This window comes from Etheostoma cragini, chromosome 3 (genome assembly GCF_013103735.1).
Source record: "Etheostoma cragini isolate CJK2018 chromosome 3, CSU_Ecrag_1.0, whole genome shotgun sequence".
Classification (NCBI taxonomy): domain Eukaryota; kingdom Metazoa; phylum Chordata; class Actinopteri; order Perciformes; family Percidae; genus Etheostoma; species Etheostoma cragini.
The window spans coordinates 18,132,634-18,149,758 of NC_048409.1; the positions used below are offsets into that span (position 1 = coordinate 18,132,634).

At 39.1% G+C, this 17,125-nt stretch overlaps 1 protein-coding gene across 1 annotated transcript in view; it reads left to right on the plus strand.

Moving 5' to 3' along the window:
- Positions 1-2,217: 2,217 nt before the first annotated feature.
- si (sucrase-isomaltase (alpha-glucosidase)) overlaps positions 2,218-17,125 on the plus strand; it is a 69,189-nt gene continuing 54,281 nt past the window's right edge. The window contains exons 1-12 of the mRNA XM_034867568.1: positions 2,218-2,247; positions 2,467-2,590; positions 2,891-2,976; positions 3,274-3,394; positions 4,526-4,635; positions 4,965-5,116; positions 8,534-8,705; positions 8,988-9,087; positions 9,729-9,841; positions 10,201-10,326; positions 12,667-12,798; positions 13,296-13,415. Coding sequence (XP_034723459.1) covers positions 2,467-2,590; positions 2,891-2,976; positions 3,274-3,394; positions 4,526-4,635; positions 4,965-5,116; positions 8,534-8,705; positions 8,988-9,087; positions 9,729-9,841; positions 10,201-10,326; positions 12,667-12,798; positions 13,296-13,415 — 1,356 coding nt within the window. The 5' untranslated portion in view covers positions 2,218-2,247. The remainder of the gene's footprint in view (positions 2,248-2,466; positions 2,591-2,890; positions 2,977-3,273; positions 3,395-4,525; positions 4,636-4,964; positions 5,117-8,533; positions 8,706-8,987; positions 9,088-9,728; positions 9,842-10,200; positions 10,327-12,666; positions 12,799-13,295; positions 13,416-17,125) is intronic.

Below are 17,125 nucleotides of genomic sequence, written 5' to 3' on the forward strand. Positions count from 1 at the left end.
CAACACCTGGAAAGAATACCACCACTGAGGTGGTTTGAGATGCATAATAAGCATAAGAGTAGGTGATCTGCAGGTAAAATCTACATCATACTTGTACATGTAAAGTTACTACACATACAGCCTGCCACATATAGCTTAACAGATTCAGGGACTCCAGTATCATCTGGTATGTCCTACTGTTATTTATGTATGTGTGTGTGTGTGTGTGTGTGTGTGTGTGTGTGTGTGTGTAAATGGTTGGTGATGTGGTAACAGTGGGGTAATGATTACTCGTGCTGAGTCACAGCTTACATAAAACAACAAAAATACACAGATATCTTTCGGTAAATTATAACTATTAACGCACACAAACTCTCATAAGCTCTGTGGAAATCAAACATGATAGGGATGGGATTGATTGTAACAAGCCGATATGAGGATTTTAGACTGCAGTTGTTTTCTCACACTGTAGATGGTAGATAGATCTGACACTTCATGGCTTTGGGGTCTACATGCTTCGACTGACACACACACACACACACACACATACACACACACACACACACACACACACACAGATTACTAAGGCCAATATCATTAACATCCAAAATGACACCAAATTTACTGAAGGCAAGGTCTCAAACGTCTCATAAAACTTCCCAGCTTAATGAGGCCCATTGGCAGGACACACACACACACACACAGTCACACACACACACACACACACACGAAGTGGCAAGCCCCTATGACCACAATACACCCTGTGGATTATAAGGTGCTATCTCACTTGAACTCAGAAGCACTTTGCCCCGAACATTGGAGAGAAGAGGTAAGACTGCAGCTGCAGGCTGTCTACCTGTTCAACTCAAAAACTAATCTTTGTTTTATATTTCACTACAGCCTTTGTTGATAATACAACATGATTTACTTATTTAATATTATGTTGGATGATAGATAATGTATGCTTAAAAGATAAAAACTATTTGGTTAAAAAAATCATTGTTGTTACAGATACAGACTAAAACTTTATGTATCTTGCAAATGTTCGCAGCTTATTCCACATTACTCTGGACAGACTGTGACCAAGTTTGTTAATAATGTTAGTTATGTTTATATGGTTGTGTAGCTCTTTACCAGTAAAGTAAATAATCTAATTTAAATTACAATGCAGCCCTGAGAAACAAATGTCTATAGAGGGCTTTGAATACCGATGTGTTGACTGACTTTATATTCAGATGTACACTGTAGTGATCCAGATTTTTATGCAAGTACTGAAACTTAATTGCAGGTGGCAAACCTCATCTTGGGCTGACATTAACCTTTAAGCATCAAAGTAACCAGTGAACTAAGGGTGTTAAGTAAAAGTTCAAATGAAATATCAGATAATATTCTAAACTGCCTTCACTCATGGGAACCTCAACAGTGCAGCTATAAAGTGCCCCTGTTTATTTTTAAATGTGTGTACATCTGGACCTATCAGAATGTCTGAGTCAGGAGAAGTAATAGGATATGCTGTTGTGGGTGAAAGCTATTTTTAGGCACTTACTGTTAGCTAAGCAGAAGAAGAGAGAATCTGAAAGGGTTTGCACTGTATGAATTTGTGTGTGTTAGTGTTGCACTGCATGTTTGCAACCGTTTTTTGGTGCTTCTGTATGGGGTCCGGGGGGGGCATGCACACGTTTGACTCTCAGTCTCTCTCTTTGCCCTCGCCTGCTCTTCACAGCACATTAAACAGGATGGCTGTAAGCCTCTCGTTCACCCAAATAGACACATTCCCACACAAATACAGAAATTCACCTTGTTTTGTCTCCAAAAGTACATTGGAATGAAGCCTAATTCCATTAGTGATATGATGTGTGCCTTTGCAAACAATAGGCTCGGCATGTCTAGCAGTTTTGTAAACTTCCCGTGTCTTGTAATTATTGTTCTCCTTCTTGTCTTCCCTATACTGTTACAAATGTAGTATAGTAAGCGCTAATAAGGTCAGTACTAACAAGTGACACATTGGTTTTTGGCGGGGGGGTTGCAGCACAAAACCCTCTAGAAGTAGGAAAGATATGCATTCATCAAGGCCAGTTTTAGTATCACTCTAATGTTAAACAATACACAGGGAGAGGAGACAATATAAGTAATGTTACAAGTTAAACTTCAGAAGCTGTGTTTAATTGTTCTCCGTGCCCAGATTAGCTTAGCCGTGTAGCATTTACTGTCAGATTCTTTCAGTTTCTGTTTTTTCGACAACTCCAGAAAGCTTCTGCTGAGTCTAAGGTTAGTGGTTAGTATATGCCTGTTTACTATAGTTTTGGTGTCTGTCTGTCTGTCTGTCTGTCCATCCTGCCAATGGGCCTCATTAAGCAGGGAAGTTTTATGAGACCTTTGAGACCTTGTCTTTAGTAAACTTAGTGTCATTTTGGGTGTTAATGATATTGGCTTTTGTAATCACTCTCTGTGTATGTGTGCGCTTGTGTGTGTGTGTGTGTGTATTAGATGGGGAGGCGGCGGTTCTCAGGTTTGGAGCTGACCCTAATTGTCATGTTCACATTGATGTCCGTGGCAGCCCTCGCTCTCATAGTTCTGTTCGTCACCGGTGAACCTGGAATCATCAAAGATGGTAGGTGAACATGTGTAGGCAGAAAAGAAACATACCTGTATGTATCGGCGTCCATCCACCCTGCAAAGTAAGGATGTTGTTCTTTAATGACATCACCTCACTTCCATCTTTGATCCGTCATAACTACTACAATCAGGGCTTTGCTGAAATGACAGATTCAGTTCACTCTCTCAATTGGTTATGGTCCATTGCTTAAATGGTATAAGTCATAAATAAGTGTGCAGTCTTTTAGGTAGTTTATTATGTAAGATTACTGGGATTTAACATATTTTTTTAAGTAAACATTTCATCTTTTGGCAGAAACTACTGAAGTATTCGTTCCCCAGTGTCCCAGAATTTCTTTGGCTGAAAGAGTAGACTGTTTCCCTGATGCTGGAGCCTCAAAGGTAAAAGTCACTATCATTTCCAAGATGGCAAAGTTATATTTATGGAGAAAGTTTTCTCAAAGACCTTCAACTTAATGGGCGTTGAGAAGGAGCTGAGGATTCCATAATGACGGATTTTCTTACAACTGAATTCTGAACCATTGACACAATTGAGAAGATGATTTTGGGTACCCTGGTTTTAATGATTTTCATAACGGCAATGATAATAATGATAATAACATTCTTTAAATTAGCAGCAGTGACAAAATTGCCAATGTGGATAACAAAAATAATAACCTTCATCAACTACTCAAACAGCTGCGATGTGAGCAGCGTGGATGTTGCTGGAGCCCACTGGACGAGAGAAATGTTCCCTGGTGTTTCTTCTCAACCAACCACGGATACACAGTGGAATCAGTGGAGCGACCAAATCCTTACAGTAAGAGATTCAGTCTCTCTCTCTCCCTCTCATATTTGGCATACTATAATGTTTTTTTAATTCCTTCAATCTGTCCGTCTGTCTTCATCACATCATTTTTCCTTGACTTCATTTCTTTGCCTCAGGCATGCTTTTCTGTGAAATATGACATGGATGGCATATTAGAAAACATGATTGACTTTGCAGCATGCAGGTTTTTCTATTTTCTGCTTGATTTCACTGCCTTATGTGAACTCCTTTATTGTGTAAAAATTAGGAATAAACGTTGGACATTTTGAATCAAGTCTGAACAACATGTCCAGTCACATTGTTTAAATAACATAAGAACATGTTGTTAAAGGAAAAAAATGATATCGTATTATGTAACAAAAGGTGGTTGAATTGAATTATGGCAAATGCTTAGACAGAGATGAACATTAGCCAAAAACCATTAACCATATCACGGTTACTCAACAGGGACTTTAACCATTGCAATAAAATTAAAGCACTTGTTATATAAGTTTAGCTGTCTCCAAATAGTTTTACATGTATTTTGCCATGATTCACTCAAGGCTCCTATGCAAATTACACACATTTAACTCAAAGGCAACTGTGGAATGTAAGCATTTTGCAGCCTTTTATCATACTGGTAAATGATAACCTGGGAATACATCTGCCTTTGAAGAGATTCCCATCCAAGTTGGCCTGAACTTTAAATGGTATAATGATTATTGTTGCAGTTCACGCATCACTGTAGGGAATATATACTGTATTTGTCATGTTATAATTAAATGAACATAAGTGATCCTTAAGTAGACCGTTGATGTTAAAGGTGTTTTTAATATCATATTTATATATTAATATAATATTTATTTAAGGAACAGTTGAAGTTGTCAGGAAACTAGCAGCACATAATCCCGGGTAAAATCACAAGTTATAGTTTTTACGTTTAGGTTTTTGTATGTGTTAAAGAAACGCGTTATAATCATGTTAATTAGTGAGCTTTATAAGGTGATCAATTTTGTTGCCTTCGGACAGAGCCATACTAACCGTGGCTAATTTAATCTTTAATATAATAATCTTTATATTTGTAAAGAAAACAAAACAGTTTTATAACCTTTACCCTCTTTCACCATGTCTTTGATTATGCAGTAATAACAGCCCAACTGAAGAGAATGGCATCTCCTTCTTTATTTGGGGCTGATATACAAGAGTTGTCATTTCACGCAGAAATGCAGTCCAGCAATCGACTTCGATTTAAGGTAGACACTGACAGACACCATCTCTGTAAAACACCTTTTTTGCCTGCACACAAATTCACACTCACATCCTCGCTCACATCCTCGCTCACGCACGCACGCACGCACGCACGCACGCACGCACGCACGCACGCACACACACACACTTGGACAGCAACAGAGGGAATTGTGAGATAAATCCACTCCAGTCTAATACATTTTTTTTATCAAAGCATGTTTAACAAGAATCTTGTTAAAAACAAAAAAGGGCAAAAATAGCAATGTACACAACAAAGTAAGAACATGACTGTGAGATATGAAGCCACACTTACACATGTTTCTTCTCTACTCAGATCTATGATGCCCACAGGAAGAGGTTTGAAGTCCCCCATGAGCACGTCAGCAGCCTCAACAATGACCCCACCAGCCCCATCAGCAACACACTGGAGATGACAGAAAACCCCTTTGGCCTTATTGTGCGCAGGAAGGAGAACAACAAAGTCCTGTGAGTGCTTACAGTGTGTGTTTGTGTGTGTTTTTTTGTGCAATTGTGTTTGACAGGGACAGGATTGCTTATAAGAACTACAATATCCCATTGTTTGCCATGTGGACAGTGAAGGATCTAGAAAAGGGAGCAGAGTGTATATACGGTTTATATTCAACAAAATAATGTGCATCCAGACAAGTACTGTAATTTTACTGTGTTTTAATATACTACATACACTGTAAATGTGGGATATATACTATTGTATGGCTTCACCTGTAAAGAGGGATGATTGTTGAAACATTTAGGTAGAAAGAGATTTTGAAAGTTGATTGGAGTTCGATAAAGATGGTATCCACAGTATCATGTGTGGGTGTATTTCTGGAGGCAAAATATGGTAAATGCCGTGGTGCCCAAGCGTACTTGTGCTTCTCTCTGCCAGTTATTGTCTTTTCCCATTCACCTTATAAAATTGCAAATTGGCAATATATTGGCATTGTTGTTGTGAAATGGTCACGTTATTTAATCTATTTGTGTACAGGTCACGTACATTTTTTTGTGTGTTGATTACAAATTTTGAATTAATGTATTTCAATGGGAAGCCTAATTCGTGGTTACGGAACGACTATGTTAGCGAGTAGTATTCAAAATCCGAAAATTCAAGAACGGTGGTCGATGGGTCAAACAAAACATGACTTTTACCCCGGAGACTGGGGATAGCGTACCACATGTTGCAGTTCCTTTCGACGTTATTCTCTTCCTAACCACAACCGGCTCGATGTTGTTGGCATGTGGCGTTTAATTTCCCCGTTGCTGCATCCTCCGGAGCAGCCCAGTGTCATGGTAGTTTGTGAAATGGTCATGTTCGAAAATCGTGACTTGTACACAAAATAAATGACATTAACGTGACCTGTACAGGACTCAATGAATCAAAATAACGTGACCATTTCAGGAACTGGCATGAGATTGGGTTGCATAATCTCTAATTGTCCTGCATGATTTCAAGATAATGACATTTAACACCTTGCTATGTGGCATGTAAGTTTAATTAGGGTTCATGTCGAACCAGGCTACTTGGTTAGCCCTGGGTGACATTCCAGTGATCAATTACCCCTCAGAGCTGGGGGCCCACACAGATTTCCTATTAAACACAAAAAGGCCAAAAGCCATTATTATCGTTGATGGGCTATAGAGTATGGCACTTTGTAAAAAATAAGGCTTGTGAGGGCACAAAACCCATGTTTGTACTACTACCAGGATTTGTTGCATGGGAATAAATACCATAACCCTGCCAATCTTTGGCTTGCATCATTTACTGGTGTATTGCACAGCATTGTCTTTCCCAACACTGCACATGACCTTCAACCAGAGGGAGTGATATTGCTCTGAAGATTAGCAGCTGTATATATACAACCTGGATTAGTTAGAAAAGTTATGTATTAGCATTAAACCTGATTACAAGTCAGGTAAAGCCATATTTTAGTGGTTTTAGAGAATGCGCTGATGCAGCAACAAGTCTGTGACAAAAATCACAAATATAAAGCTTCAAACTGAAAAAACAGCTAAATACCGGAAACAGCTATTGTTTAAAAGCTCTGAGCAATAAAGTGTAACACATCTTTGTGGTAACGTCAATGTTTTTACCTATATTCCGACTACTGAACATACTAAAGCTGTAAGAATGACTTCCCAACTCGGGAAATTGGACCATCCGAGGAGCATGTGACTGTGGCCCATCAACCTCTCCACCAAGTTAAATCGTTTTACATTACCAGCAAAGAGTTCACTAGCATTAAAGTAGATACCAGCAACTATTAAAAAGGACAGCTGGCTGTTGACCCCGAGTATGCTACATATGGATTAATCATATTTAAAATATTGCAACATTCTTACCTGCTTATCATAAAAGATATCACATGCACCGGTTATTGTTTTCATAATTACTTGATAAGATTTTTATAATGACATGAGTAGCACAAGGCCAATAAAAAGTACAGTGGTAACAAGGTTTATGTATTTACTTTTCCATCTAAGTCATCATTAAATGTTTATTGTGACATAGTTTTTTTTGATATTTTAATGACAGTGTTGTAATCAATTTTCTGTCTCACTTCCCAGTGGTGACCCGCTGATTTTGTCTCCTGTTCGCATAAAAACAACACACATTCAGCTTTGACAGTACACTGGCTCCACTTGTGTTTGCAGACCAGTACCTACAGCTGTCTGACATGTTTCCATTCCATACAGTTTTGGAACAGAGGCAGATTGATAACTTTAGCTAGCTAGCTTCGCTTAAATCTCTTACACTTAGCTTACCTTTCTCTTGCTTCCTTATGCAGATAAACATCTTAGGTGGTCCAAGCTGTCAGTTAGCGTTACATTGCAGAATGTAGACACTGCTGTGTGTTTAATACATTTTAATAAAATGTAATAAATAAAATGTTATTACCAAGGATTTGGCTGACATCTCCCAGACAGTCAGAGATTCTTCTCCTTTCACCTGCATTCACATTGGGAGTGTGTGTTAAGGGGGGCGGGGATCAGGGATTAACAGTAACACATTTCAAACTAGAAATAAGTCAAGCTATTTGTTGCATTTGAAGCAGGACGTTTTACATCCAATCCCAGGAATGACATTAACCCGTAGATCAGACCACACACGTGCAATTTAGTGATATCCCTGCAGTTGTGGTCTTGAAATAAACTTCTCTCCATCCGAGACAGAGACGAGACTGGTAAAAATGTGACAGAGGCCTTCAAAGAGTGGTGTCTCGAGTACTACAACATACCGTAGAGTTATGATACCAATAATCATTCTGCTCTTTGATCTTTATGGCTGTTGTATGGACATTCAGTTCTCATAATAAAAGATACCAGTGAAATGACTTCTTCACTGAACACAAATGTAGCCTCTCCTGGTCATCCTTTTGACCCTGATTGACTGTGACAAGACACAACTATCATCATCATTTGATTAAAAACGAATGTAATTAGTCTTTATTTCAGTTGTTTTTGGAGGTCCTGAGTTGTCATGACTATATAAATATATAAATGTGTATTTACTGCATTTAAAACCTTGACTTCCTATATTTAGTCTGTTTTGGCAGCTGTATACACCTAGAGCAATCTCAGTATTTCAACTAACAGTGTACAGTATGTCTTATTTTCAAGAAAAATGTTACCCAGAGAGCTTATTATAGCTTGATGGGATGGTCTGTCTTCAAAGTTTTTTTTCTTTCTACAACTCAACTCCTCAACACATCCTCTTCTCATTACTACCCTCTTTTCACTTCATCTCACTCTTACTTCTTTGTCTCTAACATTTTCTGTCTCACTTGTTCTCTCTCTTTTTTGCCACATCCCTTTGCTTTTTCTCATTTCAGTGTTCTCACTTCCCCGTGATGACCCACTGTTTTTGTCTCCTGTTCTTAAAAACAGGTTTAACACTACAATGGCTCCACTGGTGTTTGCAGACCAGTACCTACAGCTGTCTGCTAAGCTTCCATCCCATAATATCTATGGCCTGGGAGAGCATGTGCACAGACAGTATCGTCATGACACGAACTGGAAGACTTGGCCCATCTTCACCAGAGATGGTTTTCCTAATGGGGTAAGGCGCACGCACACATGCACACACACACTATGATAAACACAGCATATCTATACACGTTGACCCCGTAACGTTACTCTATTTTTGGTTACAGTTGTTGTGTTCTGTTTACATGTGCTCCCAGCATGTGTCCTCCTTCCCAAAGGTTTTCTAATTAAAAGGAGTATAAAATGAAGCACAGGATTCACCTCCTCAGCTTCAATAAGTCTCCCAGGTTCCTCCAGTGCCTCACACCTGTTCCCTACATCCCCTCATCCCTTTGTCTTCCTACCTTCCCTGCAGGATACACATAACCTCTATGGACACTATCCTTTCTTCCTATGTTTGGAAGATGAGAGTGGAAAGTCATTTGGAGTCTTTCTCATGAACAGCAATGCTATGGGTAAAGATAATGACACACACACACACACACACACACACACACACACACACACACACACACACACACACACACACACACACACACACACACACACACACACACACACACACACAATGACACAGTCTTTAGGGAAGTAAACAGACACATAAACACATTTAAAAAAAAAAGCAAAAGTGTGCACAAAAACCAAATAAAAAACATACAGTAACAGTATAATACACATACACCCAGAACATTAGGAAAAAAAAGCCATTTGTGAATTGGTTCAAGGGCACACGAGCCATCAGTTATGCCTTATCATCTTCCTAACATAAATGGATGTACTATTGCCTCAATCAAAAAATGTGCTGACAAATCAAAGAGAATATTGCATGGCTGTTTTATTCTATGAAGGGCATGACAGATAGCAGTCAGAATGCCCGTTGACATGTCTTTCTTGCTCAAGTCTATATTCTCATGATATAAAAGCTTTTTTTTGCCTCTCATGGATTGTCCTGACTGTTTCACATTTGAACCTAAAGTCAGCACAACAATAAAGGGATTGCTGGTTAACAATAGTTTGAGAGGGCATTTTTAGAGGGTTAACATTTTTAGTTAAGGAAGGTATTAAGATTCAGTTAGCAAATTTTTTTTCTTCTCAGAGGTGACTTTGCAGCCTGCTCCTGCGGTGACCTACAGGACGATCGGAGGCATCCTTGACTTCTACATTCTCTTTGGAGACACGCCAGAACAAGTAGTGCAGGAGTTCCTTTTGGTGAGGCAAAGACTTTTACTTGGATTTTCTTTTTTTAAAAGGCATATTCTGTATACAAGACTACAGGGGCCTGGTAGCTCACCAGGTTGAGTGTTTGCCCGGTTTACAAAGGCCAAATACTTACCACAGTAACCGGGGTCAACTTCGAACCATTGCCCTTTGCTGCATATCTCTTCTACCCCCTCTTCAAAAATCTTTAGCTATACTAAATAAAGGCAAAAATCTCTAAAAAGAATATATGTCTATATAAATATAAAGAATATACGGGCAAGGTTATGTAAGTATGTTGTGCAAAAGTATCACGTGAGTTGCCTTGGCAAAGTAAATCTGTTAACAATATGTCCAATTGTGTTGTCCAGCTCATTGGCAGGCCTGTCATTCCTCCCTACTGGTCCCTGGGTTTCCAGATTTCTCGGTGGGGCTACGGAAACCTGAGTGAGGTCAAGCAAACAGTGGAGAGGAACCGCGCCGTGGCCCTCCCATATGTAAGATCCTTTCTGCTTACTTTATTCAAGGCTGTTTGTATACAGTATGCTTATCTAAAATTGCTACCAAGGCTATTGCTGCCAACACAGTTTAATTTCGTGTTCATATGTTTGCGAGAAAATTTATTTTAATTTTAGTATTTTAATTTTAAGATGTAAAAGAAAAAGAAAAAAATCTATATCATGGATTCCAGGTGCCTGAATGTCCTCAAACGTTTGGCCCTTTCACAATCAATTCCTCCGCTCTTTGTTGTAAATCCCAAGCATTTACAATCACATTGAGTTACACACCGTTTATCACCACAGTAAAAAAATGTACAATAAAATCATATCAGACTAGGTGTAAGGGAAGGCTTACAGAAGAGAAATAGGCAATCTTTAACCGAGGAACAACGCAGGAAATTCCCCCAAAATAATAAAAAGCCTCTAGCTCGCCCAGTGGGAGCGTTTGCCCCATGTTTGCTGAGTCCTGCAGTGGCCCGGGTTCAAGTCCGACCTGCGGCGCTTCGCTGCATGTCATCCCCCATCTCTCTCCCCTTTTCCTGTCTATCCAGTGTCACTTAATAAAGGGAAAAAGCCCCACAAAAAATCCTTAAAAAGAAGCCTGACATCACTGCCAATCAACAGCAGTCTGGGAAATGAAAATATTCCATTGCATTTTTTTACAGCCGTGTAGCTTTTTTTTGTGTTGGGGGAGGGGGATCAAAAATCCATCCATCACCTTGCACACACCTTGTTAAATTTGAACCACATGCACTACTATGTGCTTCCAGAGGCAAGAGCCTTAACCAATACACTATCTGTGGATACGTGAAATGAAGGTGAAAGCAGGAGTGTAACAGACAGTTAGACTGATAGGGATGGCCTTTAGTTTAGACGGGGTAATCCAGCTTTCTGGTAAATAATGGAGAGTCTGCTGGCTCTATAGGTTCAATCCCAGGACAACCATTTTTGAAGCATCACTGAATGTTAGTGATGATCAAAGATCAATCAACCAAGTTCCTTTCAATATCTCATTCAACCTGGTCTTAATTTTAAAACTACTCCAACACCTCTTCCCTTCTGAGAAACTTGATAAATACCAGTTCTGGTTGACATTTTCTTAGTTAATAGTAACTTTAAGATGTCCCTTCCACACAGAGCACTGATGTTTGAGGTACTTTGCCAACCTTAATTACTAAGGTAAACACCTAATCCTAATCTTCACATTTTCCAATAAAACACTTCAACTGTATCACAACTCAGCAAATACTGCACTATCCAAAGACGTGGTTTGAACTCTGTCTTATTTACGGATCAAATGCAAACAAATTTCTAACCTATCTCAATATTTCATTGTGATAATCTCCAATCTCTTGTTCATTTCAAAATACATTAGGATGCAGCTGCTTCCTCTCCCGCTGTACTCAGGGACATATTTGATAACCATTAGATAGACCACAGAGGGCATTATCACATTCTCCCTAATATGTCTGGAGCTGATTACCATTAGAGGAAGGATCTGGCAGAGCCTTCTAAACCATCTGCTCTATCGACATGAAGTAGATTTTGGCAGACAACAGACAGAGAGCAAGCATAACGTCCCACACACAAAACAGAATGTGCTAACATTCCCATTGTCCTCCCAAGGTTTAGCAGCACATCATTCAAGTTGTTGGCACTCACGTTAGGTCTCCAAAAAACCAGCAGAGGCAGGTCAGACAAGACAGCAGTTGAAACGTTTTCTTTTTTCAATGAGGCTCACATTACATATGCTTTAAAGTGTGTTTATTACACATGGCATGTAAATATAATGTGCTAGGAGGATGCGTTCAAGTCATAATAAAGATGCAGAATTTTGAGTAGATGTGTTGAAGTTATAGGGCTGCGCAAGATAAGGAAAATATGCAATATGCTATTACATTGTTAAATATAACACTTTTACTTGCAATAAATAAAGATATTAAAGTGTCCTCAGTTCTGCATTTTTCTTGATTTCAGTATTATAATTAGTAGTAGTAGTAGTAGTCACAGTAATAGTAGTATTTTATTATTATTATCATCATCATCATCATCATCAGTAGTAGCAGTAGTACTAGGAGTAGTAGTATTAATGTTATCATTTGCTAAAATACAACAAATTGCTTGTTGAATTTAAAACAAATGACATGAAATAATGTCCAACATTGTATTGAACAATGTTTTGAATATAAAAGGCACCACTCATAAAAGAATGCAAGTAAATACTGTTTTGTAAAGAATTTTGATTTGTATTCTTTTCCTGAACAGCATATTAATAATAGTTAGTTTATTGCATGTACATAAGGTGATCATACACTATACTTTCTTATTTTTCTGCAGGACATTCAGTACACTGACATTGACTACATGGAGGATAAGAAAGATTTCACTTATGACAAAATCAATTTCAAAGAGCTTCCTCATTTCGCCGACTACCTTCATGAGAAAGGACAGAAATACATCCTCATCCTGGTAAGAAGTATCTTATTGTGAGTGAAGCAAGTTGTGTATTTCATAATTTAACAGAAACTATAACCTTTAAACAACAAAAAATAACTTGCATTTCAGTTTTGGGTATTATTGTATCCTTAATCTTATATTCCTGGCCAAATGTTGGCTGCTGTGATGTTAAGTTGATACACTCCAGCTGTATGAAGCGCAACAGATAGTTAACCACAGGAGCTTGCTGTCATGAAACCAAACTCAATCTCAAATCATTGACTCTATTAGTGATCAACTTAAAAAAAGAGGTCATAACACTAACAATTCATTTATTTGACATGAAACTCAGAATGTTGCAACATTACATGACTTAAACATGATTTTTTTTTTTTGAATCAGCAACAAGTGAAAACAGCAACTTCAAAATGTTTATTATATAATCCGTCTTTCAAATATACCAAATCACTGTGTTCGAAATAGCATTTATGTTTTTTCATATTCTCACTAGTGTATTTAATTGCCCCCAGGACCCTGCCGTAGCTACCAGTAAGAGGGTAGGGAATACCCCATACGGCTCCTATGACCGTGGGACTGAGAAGAACGCCTGGGTCACTGAATCCGATGGGACAACTCCTCTGTTAGGAGAGGTGAGCTGCATTTGGGTGCAAGAGCGAACTGGATAATGCGTACAGATGAAACATAGTGGCCCCACAATTAGATACTTCTTTTCTTTCAATCAACAACTTCACTACTCCAGGTGGTAATGCCTGTTTACACTAAGCTTCCAGACATATGTGCATGTCTGGATCTGCATCTGGATTAAATTGCTCGTCACAGTGATATTCAGGTCATCAGCTTTGGAGGAAGTCCCACATGGGCCAAGCTTAATGTTGCAAAGCACGAGTCACTTGCATTAGGTCATACATTTTTATACTGTAAAGCAAAGGTACACTTTGTTTAGATTTCTGCTACACTGAAAAGATACAAGCCATGCAGAAGTTGGAGAGGTACTTTCTCTCTGGGGCTCAGTGGTAGAGCGGTTGCCTGCCAATCGGAAGGTTGGTGGTTCGATCCCCGCTGCTGCAGTCATTGTTGAAGTGTCCTTGGGCAAGACACTGAACCCCGAGTTTAGTCCTGCGCATCGGAGTGTGAATGTGTGTGAATGTTTATCTGATGAGCAGGTGGCACCTTGTACGGCAGCCCCGGCCACAGTGTATGATTGTGTGTAAATGGTGAATGTTCCCTGTAGTGTAAAAGCGCTTTGAGCAGTTGTTAAGACTGGAAAAGCGCTATATAAATACAGCACATTTACATTTCTGTTCTGTTCCAAAGTCTAGCTTTGTGAAATAAATACTCATCACTGAAAAAAAACTGTAAATATATATATATATATATATATGGCACAACGTGGCACAAAGATCAATCCCAATCCTAATCTATGCACTACAAGGATATGAGCCTGAGGATAGCCATCAAAGATTTAACGTACAATAAGTAACATTTATAGCTGCAAGATATGAGGAAATATGTGATAATGTTTTGAATAAAGTGATAATATTACTAGAAATGAATAAACCAACATTAAAGTGCAGTCAGTTCTGCCTTTCTGTTGCTTTCAGCATACTTCTTTAATACAAGAAAATTGCTTGTTAAATTAAAAAGTTAAAAGGGAAATGTCTTTAACATTATTTCGTTGAACAAAAGGCACCAATAAACAAAATGAATAATAGCTACATGTCTAAGTGCAGTCTTCAACTGATACTCTCTTTCTACTAACTCACAAAACCCCTTAATGCCTTTTGCAAAGCGTTTGTTGCGCAAGTTGATATCACGCTGACGATTAAAAAACAACATGAAGAAGCCATAGTATTAAAGTTGGCGAGATTTTTCTTGCATGTCTGTTTTTGCCGAGGAGTATTTGAGCCCTTGAATTATACATTATGTAACATGATGCATCTGAGCATTTGCTGTGTGTGTACGTGATTCTATAGTTTACATCAAACCATAATATTCCCTAATGGAAGTTCAAGCCTCCAGTATGTTATTTTTTAATCCTTCTCTAAAAAGAGCACATGTTTAAAAAGCTTTCCCCTGCAGAGAGAGGTGGTGTTGGTGGTGGGGGGGGGGGGTTAGAATCTGCTGCTCCCATGCTTTTATAGTGTTGCTTTTGATTAAGCACACGATTAAGCGCAGTCCATCGGCTAATCTTTTTTTTCATGCTGTTTATAACAGGTCAAACATATGCATTGCTTCCAGATCACTGTTTAATCTCAAAATGTTCTGCATCGACGCATCACAGATTGTGTGTGTGTGTGTGTGTGTGTGTGTGTGTGTGTGTGTGTGTGTGTGTGTGTGTGTGTGAAAGACAGAGAGAGAAATACATAAGTCCCATAAGACATGCTGGTAGTTCTTCTCCTTTTAGGACAGTGTTACTAAGCTTGCCTTGGCTCGTATACCAAAAGACAGACAGCTACTAAAGGCTAACGTAGCTCATAACATTAATCCCCCATCTCGTTTTACCTACGTTTTGCATTCAATGTGAGAATGAGACTAAACTTGTCTGGATGAGTGTGTGGCCTTTCTATTTCTAGAAGGGTGCTGTGTTAAACTGACTCAGCCAGACACCGTTTGGTTTCACTTCTGAAGATGGCTGCTTGCTTCAACAACCACGCCCTCCTCGCCGGGCCAGCGCCGCTCTTCCTTGTTGTTGTAGTTCATGTTTTAAAAGATGAATTTACAAAAGAAGTGTTATGGGAAAACAAGGATAGTCTTTCAGCGCCTTTGATTCAATAGTGTTCTCCACGTAAAAAAAGTGTGGGTTGCAGCATGGCAAGAAGGGAGTCTATCTGGGTTTAAATGTAGGAATGACAGACCTAAACATGGAGAGAAAGAGAAAGAGGCAGGTACAGGAAGAGAGACAGTCACCAGAGGAATGTACAGGGAGACAGATTGGCTCGCTTTCTGAGTGGTGGAGTGACAGGGAGGTACACAGGAAGTTAGACGCTATGAGAGACAAGAGGACAGACAAGAAGAAAAAAAACGTTTTAGCGCTGAAAAAAAAACAAACAAACAATAAATACCCAACCCTGGAAGACATGTTGGAGCAGAGGCAGGCAGAGCGACAGATAGAGACAGCTAGAAGAAAAGACATAGGTAATGACAGTAGGGCTGTGGCCTTGATGTATGTGATTACAGTGAGTGCTGAGAGTAGCATACAAGTGCAGCTGTGAGGAAAAGCAAGAGGATAAAAGGATAGGAAAGACAACGTAAAAGTGAACAATAAAACAAGCTTCTCAAGACAGTGGCTTTATCCGTTGTTAATACTGCCGATAAAGTGAAGGATGTTACCCCCCCGACACAGCACCGGCTTAATACTTATGACATGTGTTGCAGCATAGTGTTTCCATTCCAGCTCAATGTGAGGGTCTTTATTGCATTGTGTTGTCATTTATGGTCATGCTGCTCTCTCCTTTGATCAATTTCATAGACAGTTTACAAAGCTCTATTGTCAATGAAGTAAAAGAAAAGGTTTGCCAAGGGCAGGGCAGAGGCTAGCAGCTGAGCAGAGAGAGGGCGACTGCAGTCCGCTAGGTCGATGCTCTCTAAACTTATATAAGCCGTTTCGTTTAACGTTAGGCTTAAAAAAAACGTGCATGCAGGCGAAGCTTCCACTGTGGTGTTTTTTCAGGATTAAGCTATAAGCAGCAGGAAACTCGGCTTGTTTTTAGGCCTATTCATGCAGTGTAAAGTGCAATGGTAAAACACTGCAGCGCTATTCTGTCCATCTCCACCGAGAACGATGAAATGTCTGAGTCCCTTCCCTCCCTGCTGTGTAGTACAAATTTAATTAAATGTTACCTGTAGGAATGCAGTACTCGAGCATAGTACTAATTCATAATAATTTGTCACATACAAAATAAATGGCTGTTAATTATACAAACGTAAATCCTGTCACACGGCATATGTACTTCTGTATCTTTCACCAGCAGAAAAATTAAATATAAAAAAATGCAGTGATGAAGGTGATGACATCATCTGGCAGTGTTGGATTGATGCGGTTATCGTTACCGCCCTAAATGACAGATGGGCAGACTGACATACGAAGAATATAAAAACAGACAAATAGACATAAATATAAAGGGAAATATGCTAGGAATGCCGGAAGATTTGTTGAAAGTGTTTACTGGGCTGTCAGTAATAGTAAACAGCTGGGGACATCAGAAAGACAAAATCTCATGTTAAAAGAACAAAACAATTTAAAAAAAATAAAAATGTAAATGGCAAGGCAAGGCAAGGCAGCTTTATTTGTAAAGCACATTTCAGCAACAGGGCAATTCAAAGTGCTTTACACAAAATC